Genomic DNA, 18656 nt, shown 5'->3' with positions numbered 1-18656 from the left:
TTAACAAACAATCTCTTAAATAAAAATACAAAAAATAAAACAATTATGTAAGATTACGAATACAGCCTTATTTTACGTAGCTCTTTGCGAAAAGTCGTGGCATTCACGGTTGTAGTTACCTTTGAGCTTTTTCTTAGGCACTGAAACAAGAGGAGCATCTGATAGCGTGTGTTTAGAATATTCATCGGCAAAAATTAGAAGGAGATAATTTTCAGCGTCGTTCTTGTCTTTTCCTCTCGATACGAAAGATAAATCAGGCATAAACCCACAAAAGGTATTAACAAACATGTCGATGAACGTGAAAATAGGCTAACGTGCCAATAAATGGAGAAAAATTTTAGAACGAGAGAAAAGGCGGGCCAAAATCTCGAACCAACGATTCCCATCGCACCATACGAATTCTAAAAAATATATTACAAAGCTTTTATGTTCACCAGACACGAAATTGAATTCTTAGCTAATTTTATAGCTCGCAAGACTAATTACTAAGATAATATTAACCATAAAAAAATAATTTAAATTTGTATATATTAAATTTTCTCTAAATTTCATTGAATTTGCTTTTTAATTATTTCACGCTTCCAGAGGAAATCGTTGGTTGATATAACATAGGTTCTGACTACTGAGAAATCATGAAAACCCTTACTACTTGAACTTGATCTCGATTTCACAAGTTCGTTCGAATATTCTGAAGAAGAATCATCAACTCGAAATGTAAAAGAGGTAAACAAGAAGAGAATACTTGGCACAACTGGACACCAAGTTGACCAAATACAACTCACCATCGTCCTGGTCGTCGTCGCCCTCCTCCTCCTCCGTGTCGGTGCTTTTGCTCTTGCCAAGATTCTTTAGCTTCTTCTTCTTTGCCGCTGCTTTTCTTCTTACTGCGCAAAACAAAGCGGTAGATTAAGTTACGTGAACATTCTTTGTAAATTACGTCCTAATTATTTTTTTAATCAAAACGTATAAATTTCCGATTAAAAAGATTATTGATAGAATCACGAAAAAATCGTATTTACGAAATGTGGTAGTATAATTGCGATGTCTTTCATTTTGTTCTCTAATAAAATGAGTCTAATAAAATAAGCATGAATCATATAATTAAATTGTTTATACATATATTTTTCCAACTTATTTAACTGCGCGCCGATTTTTTATCGGACTTGAAACACAGTTATTGTTGGAAGTAAAAACCTTCCCTCCCCGAATACACGAAAATTAATATAAGGCTGTCAAAGATCTAAGCTTGGACCGTATGGCTTTGATTCTAATTTGATTATATATCGTAACAGTCCTATTTCTCTTATTATTATTATTATAAATTATTTATATTCATATTTCATATTGAATAAAATCGCATATAAATACAAATTGTAAACTTTTAGATCCCTTTTAATCCCATAAAATGCCACTATTTAACATTTGCATGTAACATATGCAAGTGTATCGCCAGAGAAAAAGGATGCATGTAAGAAACGAAAGTAAAATGAATATTAAAATCGATATTCGTTAATACCGTTAAACCAGCTATTAACAAAGTTAATTAAAATCATGAAATATGGAGATGCCTTGTCCAAGAATAAGGCATCCAATGCATTTTTAGCGAAGGAAAAAATTGAAATCTATTCGACTGCGTCGAAAGAAATGCGAATCACTCGGAGTGCACTCTGACTACACGGTGCATTCTATATAAATATGTACGAGCACGTTTTGGAGATGCAACTCGCTTCGCAAATCTTTTCGACTTTATGGAAGTGAATATTCATGGTATCGATATACGTGGCGTTATATGGACCTTCTAATATGTGCATTTTCTCCTCTTCCGTGGTCCTCTCTTCGGCTAGTATCACCTCCTCTGAAAAGTAAACATTACGTATTAGCAGTAATTCGTGTATTATTATATTTTTATTTACAAAGAAGCGACTCGCAAAGAGTCTAGCGTAAGCAGTGAGCTATAACTTTTGCAAGCACATTGTTAACAAAATAAGTGAATTAAAATAGATTGATAAGAGAATATATATATATATATATATATATATATATATATATATATATATGTTTGAGAAATTTAATTTTTAATCAGGTAGTAAAATATAGAGTGCATTTATTGCACAATTAATTTTTTCGTCTGTTTTTAGCTTTATTCTTCAGGTTAGAATAGGTTTTGAAATTCCGTGTTATTTGCTTCATATCTTCTTTAAAAACTACAATTAAGATTTTCGCAAAATAAATTCCTGTTCAATCCATTTTAATTCACATGTTTTTTTTCTACAGCGATTGATCTAACCTGCTTTGCAGATCCAATTGAGATAACAATTCAGTTCGCGCTCAAGCTGCTGCTGTCTTCGCAACTTCAGGAAGGTCTGCCGGTTCTCCACCTTCTCTCTCTCCTTCGCAAACTCTCTACAAGCGTGATACAGATGACATGGCAGCTTACTCAGGAGCATAAAAGCTAAGTTTAGCGGAGGACTTTCTGGCATTCCGCCGTTAATATTCTAGCGATACTGCCTTGTTTAATAAGTCAACAATATTTACTCGTTTAAGGAGAATGCCATTGGGAGTATTAAAAAAGAAATGATATTTTTCTTTGCGAGATACTCTTCCGTAGATTCTTTCAAAACTAGCTTACGCCGCCATGGGAGCCATACTCGGGATTATGATGGATTTATTATTATTAATTACTCTCTTGCATACGCGTTATTTTCATTTAATCAAATATTTGAAATATCTAGCATTAATTAAATAGACGAGCCAATGTCTAAAAATTCATATTTCTAAATATACAATTTACATCGTATTCTCATCGCGTATTCAGCATTGTACAATTCTGAATTTTTTTCACACTCATCAAAAAGCACAATATTATATACGATAACCGTAATTTACAAATTAAGAAACTCATAGTAAATTTTTCTAATAAAAGAAATAAATAATATTTAAGATTATTGACTAATCATTGTATTTATTTTATATTTATGATCATGACAGTTGTGCTAAACACGCTAACAGAATACGGTTCATTGCACACTAATGTCAGGCAACGTCTGCTAATTGAAAACCTGCTTGAGTAATCCATTTTAAGTAGGAACTGAACGCAGTGGTGAAGAGGCGTTTGCTCTTTGCTTTCCGATAAGCTGCCCGCCGTTCGACGCGCGTTCTTTCGTTAGAAAACTCCCTGACGAGAAAAGAAAATCATTCTGAAGTAATCGACCTCGCGATCTTGCCGGATTGTCACTCCAGAAATTGTCTCTGGGCGGAAGGGCCGCGGGATGCTGTCAGAAGGGACATACTCACCCGCTCAAGACACCAAGAACTAAGTTCAGCATGAAGAATGATCCGAGGACGATTAACGGTATAAAGTAAATCCAGTTGTACGTGCTGCCAATAGCATCATTTGTCTGCAAATTCGATCAGAATCGGTATAAAGAAAGCAACGTCGCATATACACATATGCACCGGTTACACAGCCGAAGGTATATTAATTAATAACGTTATATGCGACACAGAGGCACTGGCACTGTAATCTCGCTGCGCCAAACACGACGTGATAAATGTGATCGTCCGAGTGTGAGGACTCAAATTTATTTATCGTTATTCGATAATATTCATTTCCCCTCACAAAGAATTTTATCCGACATGAAGAAAAGATTTGATCTAAAAAAAAATATCTCGCAGATTGGAAATCTGCCGATCACATTTACGCAAGACAACGTCGGCTTCATGAAACTTCAGTATTACTGGGGGTAACCCGTGGAAAAAGAATACGAGAGAAACATGCCATTTTTTTTTTAGACTGACCTGAGACTACTCACTACATCTCTCTACTCACTACTCGCTATCTCGAAGAAGAATCTATAAGTTATCAGTTATTTAACACGTCGACTACCATTGTACTCATCCGTGGCATTACTAAAATTTTTTTAAACGCTTATAGAAAATAAATGCCATCTAACGTAAAATTTTGAATAATAATAATATATAGCTAGATAACAATGTAAAATAAAATTCTCTGTTCGACGTAGTATTCTTGAAAATGTAGTCTTATTTAATCATATTACACAATAGTTTATCATTATAATAATACGAATTCTGTAATATACAACGATAAGATATACAAAACTAGGCAGGCGACGTGTTAGACTAAGATATGTCGAAATTACAGTTTAAATATACTAGATCTTTGTTTTGTAGAAATTACAATTTAAAAACTATACTATATCTTTATTTTTATAGAAAATGTTTAAGTAGTTTCGAAACATGGCATTTTCTTCCGACTGACATTTTACCGCGGGCTACCCTATTACAAAAATTGATTGAGGCAATCGAAGATTTTTTTTTTCGAAATCTCGGTAAACAAATAACGATTAGTGTTACAGCCGGTGGAGTTACGTCGAAGGGTTTTGAGATAATCTGTTGTTTACAGTGAAATATAACAATAAAATATTTTAAAATCTCTCCTCCGTGATCCATCGACTGAACATTAACCCTTTCGTGATCAGCAGGAGGAATGTGTTCCGCGCTTCTTCTTTACAAATTACGCATTTAACTCGTTATTCTAGCGCTAAAAGACTAAAAATTTTTACTTAATTCTATTTCTAAGAGAGCTAAAGAAATTTAATTCTGTCACGAAAGGGTCAAGCACAATAAGAGGTAGGATTAACATCGAATATTGAAACATCGAGAAAAGAGGGCTGGAATTGACAATGTTATACTGAGCAAGGTGAACATATACGTCAGTGTTAGCTGTTTCCGCAAGGCATTCTTTAACCCGAAAGCCGGCAAATTCGGCTAACGCCGAACACAGAAAAGAGGCGAACATATATATGTATAAGTACATCGAAGTGAAAACTGATCAACAATTAATTGCGAAAGAGAGAGACATTTAGAAGCAGATGGAAGGAAGTACACGTATATTAAAACAGTTTGGTATAACACGATAATTATTTTCTCTCTTCTAGAAGGGTAAATTGACGAGGGAAGGAATTATTGTTTGATACAAAAATACGATACTCAAATCGCGAAACGGTTAATAAAGGCGTGACTGGGCAACATCATTCTATAGAACACAGACATTTGAGAATGTTATCTTTCGTGTAACGATACTGCGTTAAAACAAATCGTGCGCGATAAACGGGAGGGCGAATTTTTAGCAGAAAAAGGGGAGAACGAGCGAGAAAATGAGAGAGGCAAAGACAGAGAAAGAGAGAGAGAGAGAAAGAGGTACGGTAACAAATAGAAAGAGGACGAGAGAAAAGAACTTTTTAACACTGAAGAACATATTTCTTGCTTTACCCAGTACAATATGGCAGTCCAGCCCTCCATAGTGATACACTGGAAGACAGTGAGCATGGCGAATCCGATGTTATCGAAGCTGGTGATGCCCGAGTTTGGTCCCTCCCAGCGTTCCAAGCACGTCGAGATGTTCGCGTTGCACACGTGGGCCCCGGGCGGGGCATCATTTTTGTTGTCCGCGCTACACGGGCTCGGCTGCTCGCCCTCCTTTACGATTATACCTGCAACGTCCAACATTGTAAAACATCTCAAGTATATTAACGCGAAGATGGGCCTGAGGAGCCCAAAGATTAAAACATATATATATTTTTTTTTCTAAATAATCATAAACACAAATTATATTTTCATACACTTAAAGGTTTTCGCAGATCTTTCTTTCAATCGTTTGTGTGGTAAAAGATACATAAAATAAAGCAAGCAATATTGTAAGCAGTATAGTTTGACCAAAAATTTCTAGAAGGCTGAACCTTCGAATACACTCACTGATGTCCTCTACACTGTAACATGTTTTATGCAGGGTTCCCGAATAAAACTCGAGGCCGATGATGGCGAATATCACGATGGCGAAGAGTACCAGCAAGCCGATCTGCAAAAGCGGCGCCATTGCTTTGATGATAGACTTGAGCACCACCTGAAGACCTGTTCGCAAAAAAATCACCGAGGAGTAATTAGGCCCAACCACCGTTCCTACGAGATCGATATGGAATTCTATACTCGATATAACTTCCGTGCATTATTGTCGTTGCTCATTGCTCGAGAAATTGCACGTGATGCAATTTTGATTTTTTGTATAATAAACACACAAGATTAATATTTGTTGAAAGCCACAAAATCAGCTTGTAGCAAAAAATAGGATATTTTATCTGTTTCATGGTAATTATAATAATGATTTACAATTGTTAAAAAGATCATTATCTAGATTTTATAATACTCTCAAAAAAATTATTTTAAATTTTAGAACTCAAAATTAATTTTAAATTAATTTTTAAAAAATATGCATTTGTTGCCACTCGAAATGATCCTGCATCTGACAATAAGGATTAGGATACCTCCGCCGCATCTAAATACAACATCGAGCTCTCAGTAGTAGCTATTTAAGCAATACTACTAACATAAAACGAATGATCGAGCTAATTCGATAGAAAGCATTCTACAGGCGATAGATAAATATATCTGCGATTAAATGTGATCTAACTCTGATCTACTTGACTTCATATATCTGTTAATTCGCTCCCTCTCAAATCTATGTAGCTACTATTCAAGAAATAAGTAATTCTCGACGGCGGATCGTACTCGATCTTCGAGGTACCCAAATCCCAGACACGGCAAAGTTTCGAGTCGTAAGCATCCATTATTCATTATCAAGTAAATTTCCTCGAGCAACGAGAGCGCATTTTTGTCGCACGTTTAGCGCCAAGTGGTAATCATCCGAAAGTGATATTTCACATTTGAAACATTTTTCGAACTGATATTTTTATTATTCATAACATGTGATAGCAATAGAATACATGAATAAACTGAAACAGCGCTAAACGTGCTCTTAGCCCGCGCTCACACCTTCGTCTAGTATCGCTAATGTAAAAAGTACACTCAATAATGTAATTTTGTATTGTACACTCGATAATTTAATGATCGTGTGCAATTAACACGCTCAAAACAAATGTAAGCTTCATTTAAATAATAAACTTTAGAAACAACTTTTGACGCTAGGTTCAAGGTGTGAATACGAGCATCTATTTCGACGCGCTATTTACGACGGTCTCACGGAATCTCGTTTACAATTCTCCCGCCAACGTGAGACCTCTTTGGTTTTCCTCGAGCCGAGCAGCCTCGAGTCCCAAAAAAAATTCGATCGCTTTCCAATCTGTACTCTGGTGCGCTACTCACTCGGTATGCCGGAGACAAGTTTGAGCGGTCGCAACACGCGTATCGCACGCAACGTGCGCAGATCCATCTCCAGGTGTATGCCTTGCGACAACGACGTAATGATCCTGCCCCAAAAACACACACACCCCGCCATACTTTACTACTTACTACTCTATTATACTAATAATTAAGTACTTATACTACGTCCACTAGATGGTTAACTAGCGTTCTCTCTAGCCTAGCCCGGGAAGATAATGCTATCGGGACGATCGGATGGAATTTTTTGTATGTGGAAGATCAAAAGAACTCTGATGAATTAAACTTTGAGCGCAAAATGGATATAAATAGCTATATCTATAGCAGACAATCTCTGCCCGTGAATCCCAAATGGACCTTATAATTTAACAGAAAGGTCAAATACTTAATATAAAAAATGTACATGTTTAAAGAGTTGAAAGACATTTAAAGAAAGGGGGGAGTTTATTGTTAAGCAAATATCTAATTCTATTTTTCCGAGTGTTTCCTATGTTCTTTAATATATAAATCTCAATTTGAAGGAAATTATATAATCTGCGGCTTTATTTTTATTTATTTTAATATGATATTTTTAAAGAAATATTATTCAAATATCTCGATATGCAATACTAATTTTAAATCGTAAAAATAACTAAATAATATTGTGAATTATTGATTTTTGAGATATGTCTGAAGGAATATATTCTCCACTATTTTATCAAACTTGTTATGTTCAAAAATAAATGATCCGATGAGATAGGGCAATGTTCTACTGAAAAGAGCACCGCGAAGGGGTAGGATCAATGTATAAGTGTAAACGTATCTATGTACGTACGTACACTCTCTAGACTATGTAAAATACTGTATATCTAGGTCTAGGAGAATGTGAAACGCTGGAACGAGCTAGTGATAGTGGCTATAATCACACGTGAACTCGCGGCGCTAGTTTCTCGAAGATATCAGTTCGCCGTACGGTCATCGACCGCCACTTATCTATTTCTGACTCTCGCCAATAGCAGAAGCTTTTCGAAAAGATTCGCCTCAATCCAGAGAAAAGATATTATATAAAGCTGTTTGATCTTTTCCACACTGCTAGACAGTGAATTCGAAAGTTTAAAACTATTTTTTTCATGATATTCTCCAATTTTAATAAACTCCAGAGAATTTTTAATAAATTTATAAATTTTGAATATTAAAATGATCCCCAAAAAAGGACAGTCAGTGCTATAGATGATTCTTTTTCTTTGTTTTTTCTTTTGTCAATTCTACATAAAGAAACATATGAGAATCAAATCTAATACTAAAAATGTTTCACAGCAACTTTCAGTGCTAAATTCTTTCTAATTCTGAAAATAGAACCGGAGAAAGAGATTTATTTCAATTTTGAAAATGAATTGCATAAGTATTGAAGATTATAAAATAAAAACTAGATTTCTGCAACAACTAAATGCCTTTAATTATAACTTCACGAACGCGAATTCTTCTCCATTAAAATGACAATTGAACCATGTTGTGCTATAAATAGCAAATGGAAAATCTCCACTGTGAATCACGCTAATGACGATAATTGTCAATAAATGAAAAACTGGCTAGCTTGTGATAACATCGGTAGAAGCGAAAAGAGCTAGTCCTAGTATGGAAATTGGGAGAGGACGATCATCTTCTAGAATTATGAGTCGCAAAGCAACCATTCGGTCTGTGTCGTGAATTTCTAAGGGAACGGATTTTAACAAATAAAGGGCTCGCTGTTGAACACGTTATCTGCTCTAGGACACGTATCCATTTAACAATGTATAGTCGGCTCTATTATTTAGCGCAACTGCAGCTAAAAATAGCTAATCGCTAAATATACCCTGTGGGTCATTACATCTGTGTGCGTGTGTGTGTTTTCTCTTTTTTTCCTTATTCGTAAGTCCACTTGTTTGTGAGTGCGCATCCTCGGCGTACGAAATTGGAGACGATTGACCACCAAATCGTTATCGTTTTATTCCAAAAAGAAAGCATACTCTCGAAATACCAGCTACTGATTAATAAATAGATTTCTTTTCACACAGACACGATTCAAATTACATCCTAACATTTAGAGAGAATAATTTCAATCTTAACTTGGCGACTAACAGCGTTTAGACTGCTTTCTACGTGTTTATTTTTCTACGCATACAGAACGAATTAGAATCATTATAAAATGTCTAGAAAATATAAGAAAAACTAACGTGTTATTTCACCTATCTTCTATATTGTTGCAAGAAAACATAACTATGCAACAGTTATCTTGTGATTGTTATCGTTTTAAAAAAATATAATTCTTTATGTCACTGTCTATCAGCAAAAATTTAATTAAACAAACTTAATATCATACAAAATAGTTTATGTGTTATGCACAAAAATTTAATTATTGTATATATGTAAATTTCACATTTTTCTCAAAGAATCTTTATTTATGTGAACGGTGTCCTTGTGTGTAACTGTGCATTTTTTGAATTTGAAATGTATATGTATCAAATTGCATAGATCTAAACTGGTCATAAAATCTAATCGCTAGTTCACGCAAATCCTTCTATGAAGAATGTAGAATATATATCTAGACGAGATACTTAGAAACACAACGTGTAGGCACACAGAGAGAATTCATATATATATATATATATATAACTGTATATATAAATATACATACAAATTATATATTATCCAACAAATATCGATCAACTGAGCTAGCTTTACCCATCATCAACTCTAACTTTGTCAACTGATCTAAGACACCCATAGCCTTTAAGCGAAGGTTAGTAAAAACGTACGACGTCATATTACGCAAGTAGAAAACTAACGCAGGAGGCCAGAAGGACGTGAACTATGTAATAATGTATAGATATATATATATAGACAAGTCAATGCTGCTCTCGCTTGCCGAAACTAGACGTCGTACCGGGTTATAACTAAAGCAGCGGAATCGGCCGAAACTGAAGGGATCGAGCTAAGTTTCGGCGTCGGAGAGACATTAAAACTATGTTTGTAAACTATTGAGAACCGCACACAGATTGCCAGGAGACACAATGTGGACAGGGGGGGTTGAAAGGGGGAGCGGAGAGCTGGGTCATTTGCTGCTCGACTTGTTAGCTCGACTTGTTACTGGCAGGAGTTTCTTTCTTTGGGTGTTTGTTAAGTCGCTGCTGTTTCTTTCGCAGAACTCTGACTGACTCACTTGGAATTTTCGAAACCAGCTTTAGCGGTCTGAGGACCCTGAAGGAACGTAGCATACGCAGGTCGACGTCCACGTTTGTTTCGGCGAACACGGTCATCGACCTAATCCAAGGATCACTCTAGAATCTATCTGACCAACGGATATGGCGATCGGCGTGTTTTTCCTTAATTCCTACGGCTGGAGAAACCAGTTTCCGGACTGCGTTGCCAGTGTAGCAAAATTTTCCAAAAGATTATAACGGTAATAACTACGTTTGATCAAACAGCGCTCATATATCGGTTTTTAATAAATTAGTTATATAAAATCATATATGCGGCTAATTTCTAATGCAATAATACATCAATTTTTAAAGAAAAAGATAAAATACTTTCCATCGCTTTCCCTTATCACGTAGATTTCAGAATACGTCAAAATCCCGCTATATTAGATACAAGTTACTAATTATGCCTGCAAGGCATAGAGCGTCTCGTTTAGCAATGTTAGTCGAACCGATTCCTCCAACATCTTGTTTCCTCATAAGGATGTAATTAGGGAAAGAGGTTTATTTTGTCGCTCGCTTCGACCGCAAATTAATTAATGGGTGAAACAATGTTTGTCTCTCTTGAATAATCAATATTAATGATCTGTCCTATATTTATGTAAGTAATGGTAAATGTATGTAGTAGTATGCAACGATATGCTAAGTTCAAATAGAAAAGTCGCTTACTCTCTCATGTGAATATCGTGATAATATTATTTTACGGGATCTTCAATAATTAATCAATAAAAAGAATTGACAATTTCAGGAAGCTTCTTTCTCCAAAAACACGTGAAATATTTGAAGATCGCTGATAGAAGATCCGTGGGAGGAAACCGGGAATGAAAAGTGAAAAAACGGAAGTGGACGAAGGAAGAGACTTTACTGACAAATAAGCGTTCGACTCTCACCCGGTCACCACGACGAAGAAGTCCATGATGTTCCAGATGTTGCGCAGATAGGAGCCGCGGTGGAGGACGAAGCCGAGGGCGAGGATCTTGAGGCTCGCCTCGACGCAGAAGATCCCGAGGAAGTAGATCTCCGTGGACTCGAGACTCTGTGCGAGTATGGTCTTGTCCTTGTTCGGCAGGTGCTCTTCGAGGGCGAGGACCACGCAATTGGCGATGATGGTGAGCAGGACGGCGTACTCGAAGGGCGGCCACTCGATGATGAAGCGCGTGTGCTTCCGTATGCAATTATCCTCCGAAAGGATGAACAACGATGTGGTGCCCTTGCCGCCTCCCCCACCGCCACCCGCCCCTCCACCCTGATCCCGGCCTGGCGCCATGTCCACCAGACCAGGTACCTGAAAAAGCGCCGGTGTTCTGCTCAAACAAAACTCCGAAAACACGATGGCCTTTCAATAGCAGGCTAATAACAGCGCGTACAAAGTGAATTAAAATTTTAAAAAAGTAATGTACCATATACTCATACATTTAAAAGTGACATGTAATACAATTTACACTGAAAGTGTGTACTTAAAACAGTTTCTTAGTCACTTTAATCTTATCGCTGATGGTATCGTTAAGTAGGTACGTTTCTAACGATCCACGATTTTGAAATATCTTTTGAGTTTGCGTTCAAATTCTAGACCCGACCAAAGCCATCGAAATAAAGCTTGCTTTTCAAGCAACTTCCCAAGCAATAAGCGGCGAGGAGATCGCTCGGGGGAGAAATTGCACAACTGCAGAGACGTTAGATGATTGATTCTCCGATGAAGACTAAAGCCACGTCACGGGCTGCAGGATTTAGACGAACGATCACGGCATTTCGTGTCGGAGGATAACGGAAACAAAGGCGATAATCGGCAATTGTCACCTTACCTCCCCTCCGAAGCTAGTCCAGTCACCGAGACCACTCCTCAATCCGGTCAACCTCGACCTTCTCCCGTAATACTGACTCGCGTATCCAGGGTCCCTTTGTGCCGCCTCTTGCGCTGCTGCCAACCTGGAAACGACAGACAGGATGAAAGGGGTCAGTGGCTGGTTGCATATCGGAGCAATCTCTCTCGATCGGGATTACTCGCGTGACATACGTCAAATAACGATACCGTGAACCGTACCGTGATTTCTACAAGCGAAACAATCGCCTGCAGAGCAGTTCTACCTCGGATAAGTCGGATGAGAATAATCTAATGACGCTTTAGCTTGAGGGGTTGATGAAAACGCGATCTATTGATAAGCCAACTCTGACTATAAATGAATTGTTAAATGCAAAACAAGTAAGTTCTTTACATTTGTGTAATCTCCGCTAATTGTTCGTTTAATAAGCTGACAAGCTCGCTAAAATGTAAATAAGTGCATGCCCAACTTATATAAAAGTCAACAAGTCGTCAGTAAATGGTACGTAATATAATAATCCTTTAATGATTAAATCAATACTTTGCTTGGTAAACTGTTTAAAGAAATGAAGACTATGACTTCTATCATTTCTTCAAGAACAGTATAGATTGCGTACTAAAAACTGTCTTTGCCTATTTACAGCCAAACATCATCTAATCGTCTGTATAAAACAAATTTCGAGATTAGATGGTTACATTTAGCGTAACGCAAGAGCATAGCTCTTTTATCATATATATATCAGTATACTATATACTATATATATGTAATTTATTAAAATATCATTTTCTTAATGAAGTTTCGACGTATTTAGCAAAATTCTTGAAGTTTTTGTTTCATTTCCTTTGCAAGATGCACAGCGTATTTATGAATCACCAAAAATGCACAAAGTATGCAGAGAATTTCGACAGAATTATTCAGCCGAGTGCCTGATCGCGGGCGATGGCTCAGTGAGATTGCATGAAACAGCTCGTTAATGGCGAACGGAGGTGCATAATGCGGCGGCTCTAGCTTCAATTAAGTGCATTAGTCGAGACTTTTGCGACATCAGGCGCCCCGTATGCACCCCGGTGGCTCCTCTCCGCGCGCGACAGAGAGAGAGAGAGAGAGGATGGGTGAGTAAGTGAGTGAGTAGCAATCAAGGCACACGGTAATGCAATAATTCATGGCAAGAATCTCCTCTCGTTGCATCCTCGCTCCCGTATAATGCCTCAAATACGTCGGTACACGCAATAGCGTGGATGACAAAATTGCCGCACTCGTAAAATTGCATTCGATCCGAAGAGAGTGAGGAGACCGACCTATTATCTATCTGCGATAAACATTCCTCGTTTATCGCAATATGTGTGTCCTAATTTTGAGGCGAGCACTTCATTTTAAGACAGATCTGATTAACATTTAAACTTCGTTAATATTTCATGTACCGTCAATTTTAATATTTCACGTTTTACGTTCTACATTTTAAATAAGATACTTTCAATTATAGTTAGCTTTGATTGATCCAAATTTTTTAATTTTGTTAAGAGAAATCGATTTTGCTGAATTTATTAATGATCCTAATTTGGCTAAAATAGATATACATTCATTTATAATGACATTCTATCAGAAAAATACTTTAAATGTTCAAAAGTTTTCAGATATCTGATATAATATTTCATATAGAATTTAAAGAAGCAAAGATTAAAAAATATAAAATATTAAATACTGATAAAACTTAAATAATTCCTAAAAAATGTTAACTTAAATCTAAAAAACTAACTAAGTCTAATATAAGACAATTTATAAGATAATTTGATCTACTATAAGATAATTTTCTAATATTATATTAGTAAGGTGATTCAAAATGAACGTCACAGATTTACTTATGTTTTAGAAAAAGCCTGATGCTGAGTTTGCACTCGGGGAGGAATCTACTCTCGATCAATCGCAGTTGAATTTGGAGTGTTCCCCGAAAACCTATAAAGAATGCTTGAGATCGTTTCGGAAATGCCGATATCTGTTCCATTCTTTCTCTAACAAATACAGCCATAAAATATCGAGTTAAAAATAAATCTCTTTGCAGAAGATTTATTTGGTGTCGCACATAAAGTGAATGAACAAAAATCAAACATTTTAACAAATGTTGTAATAGTTCATGTAATATAATAAGTGATTAAACGTGTTTTTCCTTCGTTCCTTCTTTCCATATAATAATTTTTACTTCTTTCTAATTCTAAGTAAATATCATAATTTAAAGCGTGAATTATTAAAATCAAGATTTTAATTAAAGAAATATTTACTCCGAGTATTAATAAAAACGGAGGAAGCTTTCTTCTCGATGTCACTCAGAAATATAGCCTGTGCATAAAGATGCAGATAAAGTTTCGCGATTTGTCGCGTAAACTTCATGTCACTACACTCTATTTATCCGAACGGGAAACGACTCGAAGGAAAAAGTTTCGCGCGCCAAGATCGTCCGATTTCATGTATCCGGGGGATCGAATTGTACGGATAGCGAGCGCCCGCCAATTTTATATCAACTTACTACCACCGTGCCTTTTTTCCAGCTTTACGAACCAGTTCTTTTCTTCGGCCATCTCCGACCGGCGAGCGACAAAGCGGTGCCGGTAAAATAAAACTTGTAAAAAATAATCATAATGCCAGCCACGGCGAAATCGTCAAGCTTAAAAATAAGAAAGGAAATTATCTCATTTTTTAGAGATAGCTTTGGATTAAACACGCAAGAAGTTAAACATATTGTTATATCGGATTCTCATGATTTATCACTTGTTGCTTAACACCTGACCAATTTTACATCCCCAATCAACAAGATTGAATTGAATACATTTGAATTATTAGAAAAATACTATCTCCAAATACGAGTTTTATATAGTGCCAATTGTACAAATTACTCTAAAATAATTTATTTTTGTCTCGAGAAATTATATTAATTCGTTAGATATAATTAAAAAGTTATAGGTATCTTGTTTTTCTATATCCAAGACTAAATTGGATACCAGGAAGTTTGCATAAAATATCGAAAAATGGACATAACAGGCTGCGATTGTTGGCCGTCTGTGCTTGTCCGTGCCTCGGCCTAACATCGCTGAATTATTGAGAACAGGACAGAAATAATTGATCCAGTTTGTTCTGTAACGGTGGGATCAATACTACTCTCGAAAATGAACCGCCGACTCGTCTGTGTGTCCGTTTTACAAGGACGCACGCCGTTAAGTAGAGCAATATACGTAATGGAACAATTCAATTGCGATCATACAGATTGTTACATCAGCAACAGGTATAATTCTTCGGCGATTAGGCGAGAGTTTAAGTTGATCATTAATAAAATAGCGAAATACATTCTCGCCCATACAAGAAATTAGACCGTCTTTATTACCCTCTATGATTACTTTGCGATCTCTAATCTTATAGAATTTAATCTTACATAATAATAATAAATAAAATCACATTTTCCTTGTAATCTTTTATTTCTCAATAGATTCTATTGCGCGAATCCTTAAGTCGAAGTAAAATTCAAGTCGTCTCTCTTTTATACATTTTCACATATTAATTTACAAAATATATTTCTCATAGACGCGCGATATAATTACAACTCAAGTCTGTCACGTTACCGGAAATTGATATCGCCATCGCAATTATTAGATTCCGATGTGCAATATCCTCGGACGATGCTTGTTCGTGTAAAACAGACGCGCGGGCGGTCCTGGCACTTGCGAGATGTGGATTACCGCATGCGGGACGAGGACTCTCTACGAAGGTAGATCACGATTTATGCAACAACGTTATTGCAACGCGTCGCTGCCGGAGGTGCAGTTTTTTGCTGGTTAGCAAATAACGGTGAGACGCGAGTCGTGCCAAATGTTCGTGTTACCGGACGCCCCTGTTTTTCGTCGATAGTAATTAATACTTGCCGAGCGGGAGAGCTCGATCGAATTTTTTCCCCCCCGTCCATTTCATCTGGCCATTACTTCATAAATATTCAGTCGTGAATATTTCGGGACTGGAGAGAAAGCCGCAGCGTGGTAGAGGATGTAGATAAGAGCCACTTATACGCAAAAACGTTATCGAATCCAGCTTTGCGAAGTCTCCTTATAAGATTAAATTTAATATTTTAATTAATAATAGTAATAATGAATAACAATGTATTTATTTTAAGAACCTTGCCAAATGTTCTCTAAATAGAATAAAAAAACATAAAATATGTCTGCAATTTTGAAAAATAGATTGATGAAACAGCGGCATGGTGACATTTAACGTAGAAACAACCGTTAAACATACTCTGCAGAAACTATTTCAAAATAGCCTTCGGGGAGGTGATGTAAGGCTTAACTTCCAGCTATTTTTATCTCGTGACCCGTGAGGGAGAGAAAAAAAAACAGCGAGATTTGTAGCCACATGAAAAGGGCTTATTTGGCGAAATGATAAGTTTGGACGTGCCAGTTCTTAAGAGTCAAACATTGTGTGTCTGAAGTCTGAAGGAATATCGCCGTAAGAAAGGCAAACTAAATAAAAATTACTTTAACCGGATAAAAAGTGCTCGGTGCAATGAAGTTCGCGGAAATAAGGAGGAAGGATCCTGATTCTTTCTAATTGAAGTAACGAGCACGAGCTACAAACGTTAGTCTCAGTCGAGTATCTTAAGCAACTGGCATGAAAGAAAGGGTATTTGTTCCCCTGAAATATACCTGGAGCAAGATAAATTATTCTCAAAGAGTTCCGAGAGAGGATTTATGGAAGAATACTAATTCTCTATCTTGACCCCCAGCTCGTCGGGGATTGCGCGGAGTGAGAGCTTATCGATTTGTTATATTATTCGTCGGTAATCCGTTTCGTTAATTATGCACATTTCTAAGAGACGAATATCTTTAGCGAACGTCGGTACAGTATGAATTTATATGCATAAAAAGACTGGGGCAACGTTGCACTGAAATGATAGATCGAAGAGAAATTTGATTCTTTGCGTTGCAATTTAATTACAACTGTAGAAATATTCAATCTCTTTTCTTCTAGGAGTCTTAAATATTAAATATAAGCTTACATTCGATAAATTAATGAGATAGACGCTGCGATATCTATTTTCTAATTTTTCACCAACAAAATCTTATACTGTCGTGTGTGCAATTATTTATTGATATACTTAAAATTCTATTTATCTACCCCGTTTGGCAATTGGAAAAGATGACACGGTTAAATCGTAACTTACTTCGTTCGAGAATATCTGATGGTATTAACTGGGAAAGCATGATAGATTGAAAATGCCGAACTTTGAGTCGGGCGTACAATATTTATGTATTAGGTGGCCAGCCGGCGGGCACCGACGAAAGAGAGGCGAAGGAACATTAAAAATAATTGACCTTCGATTCCGGATCGACGGGCAGGCAGCAACGCGACGCCGCCGCCGCCGTCCTCCATCGCGTCGCAAGGCCGCGCCATTATTTTCCCTTTTCGCGAGAGACGTGAAACTCTTTCGGAGTGTTATCGGTCCACGCGCCAGGTCTAGCTTTCGCCACGCACAGATTCACCGGCGTGCGTTTTGCCGGGAAGCCACTCGGTCACTTTTGTGCGTTGGGTGTACGTCTGTGTTGAACGTATGTACATTCGACCGAAAGGCAATTCGATCGGTGGAATATTAATACATGGAAAATATCAACCCCTTTCTGCTCTCGTTTTAACATATAATCTTGACATAATCTTCAGCGATCGACTCGATATCTTGGCGCGCACGTGCTTGCCCTTCGACTTATTCCGCATATAGGAGAGTAAACATCTTCCCCATAATGAACAATATTAAATTAAGATGCGGGTAATTTCATCACAAAATTAGTACACAGAATGCTCATATAAAATAAACGTTATCGTAATTATTATATACGTTGCGTTAGAACGACGCGATTCTTCTCTAATTAATTCGCGAGTTCTAATAAAACATTGAGTTTCTTTCTGGACAATAGAAAGGTCTGGCTATTCAATTCCATCTATTTCATTTAATTCACATTCACCGTTCTTGAAAGGCGTGTGTGTTGCATATATCCATACATCGAATAAATCGTTACTCAATTATTATCAATTTATTTATACGGCCATGCAGACTCGCCGTTATTTCATTATTAAGAGAAATTGCACCTTCAGGAGTTCGCACAGATTTCTAAATCCGTCGCAACTCCCAAATAACCATTCTCATCTCGCGCGCCGTCTATTCATAACCGCGTGCAAGCCATCTTGAATTATCGGATGCCATCGTGCAACCGCTAATAGCGGTATTCGATAACGCGCGAAACACTCGGATGACAGACTCAGATTGCTCAATCGATTCCTGGGCGCAAAACACCGCGATTACAACCATCGCTGACGAAGGGTATTATCGCGTTGAATCGCAACCGTCAATTATTGCATCCGGATTCGGTACAGCGGGCACGATATATAACCGTCG

The 18656-nt window shown here is 37.0% G+C and overlaps 1 protein-coding gene across 19 annotated transcripts in view; it reads right to left on the bottom strand.

The window, feature by feature from the left end:
* The window catches only part of Cac (calcium voltage-gated channel subunit cacophony), a 172641-nt gene that overhangs the window by 48427 nt on the left and 105558 nt on the right, over positions 1-18656 (bottom strand). For all 19 annotated transcript variants that reach the window (XM_071790927.1, XM_071790809.1, XM_071790800.1 and 16 more), the window contains exons 3-11: positions 12212-12335; positions 11300-11694; positions 7180-7283; positions 5776-5931; positions 5293-5513; positions 3295-3398; positions 2288-2403; positions 1796-1855; positions 783-884 (exon numbers count right to left, since the gene is read on the bottom strand). In XM_071790927.1, the coding sequence (XP_071647028.1) occupies positions 783-884; positions 1796-1855; positions 2288-2403; positions 3295-3398; positions 5293-5513; positions 5776-5931; positions 7180-7283; positions 11300-11694; positions 12212-12335 (1382 nt within the window). The remainder of the gene's footprint in view (positions 1-782; positions 885-1795; positions 1856-2287; positions 2404-3294; positions 3399-5292; positions 5514-5775; positions 5932-7179; positions 7284-11299; positions 11695-12211; positions 12336-18656) is intronic.

This window comes from Temnothorax longispinosus, chromosome 1, assembly GCF_030848805.1.
Source record: "Temnothorax longispinosus isolate EJ_2023e chromosome 1, Tlon_JGU_v1, whole genome shotgun sequence".
Lineage (NCBI taxonomy): Eukaryota > Metazoa > Arthropoda > Insecta > Hymenoptera > Formicidae > Temnothorax > Temnothorax longispinosus.
Note: the sequence above shows the minus strand (reverse complement) of the source record. Positions and strands in the feature narration are given on the sequence as shown.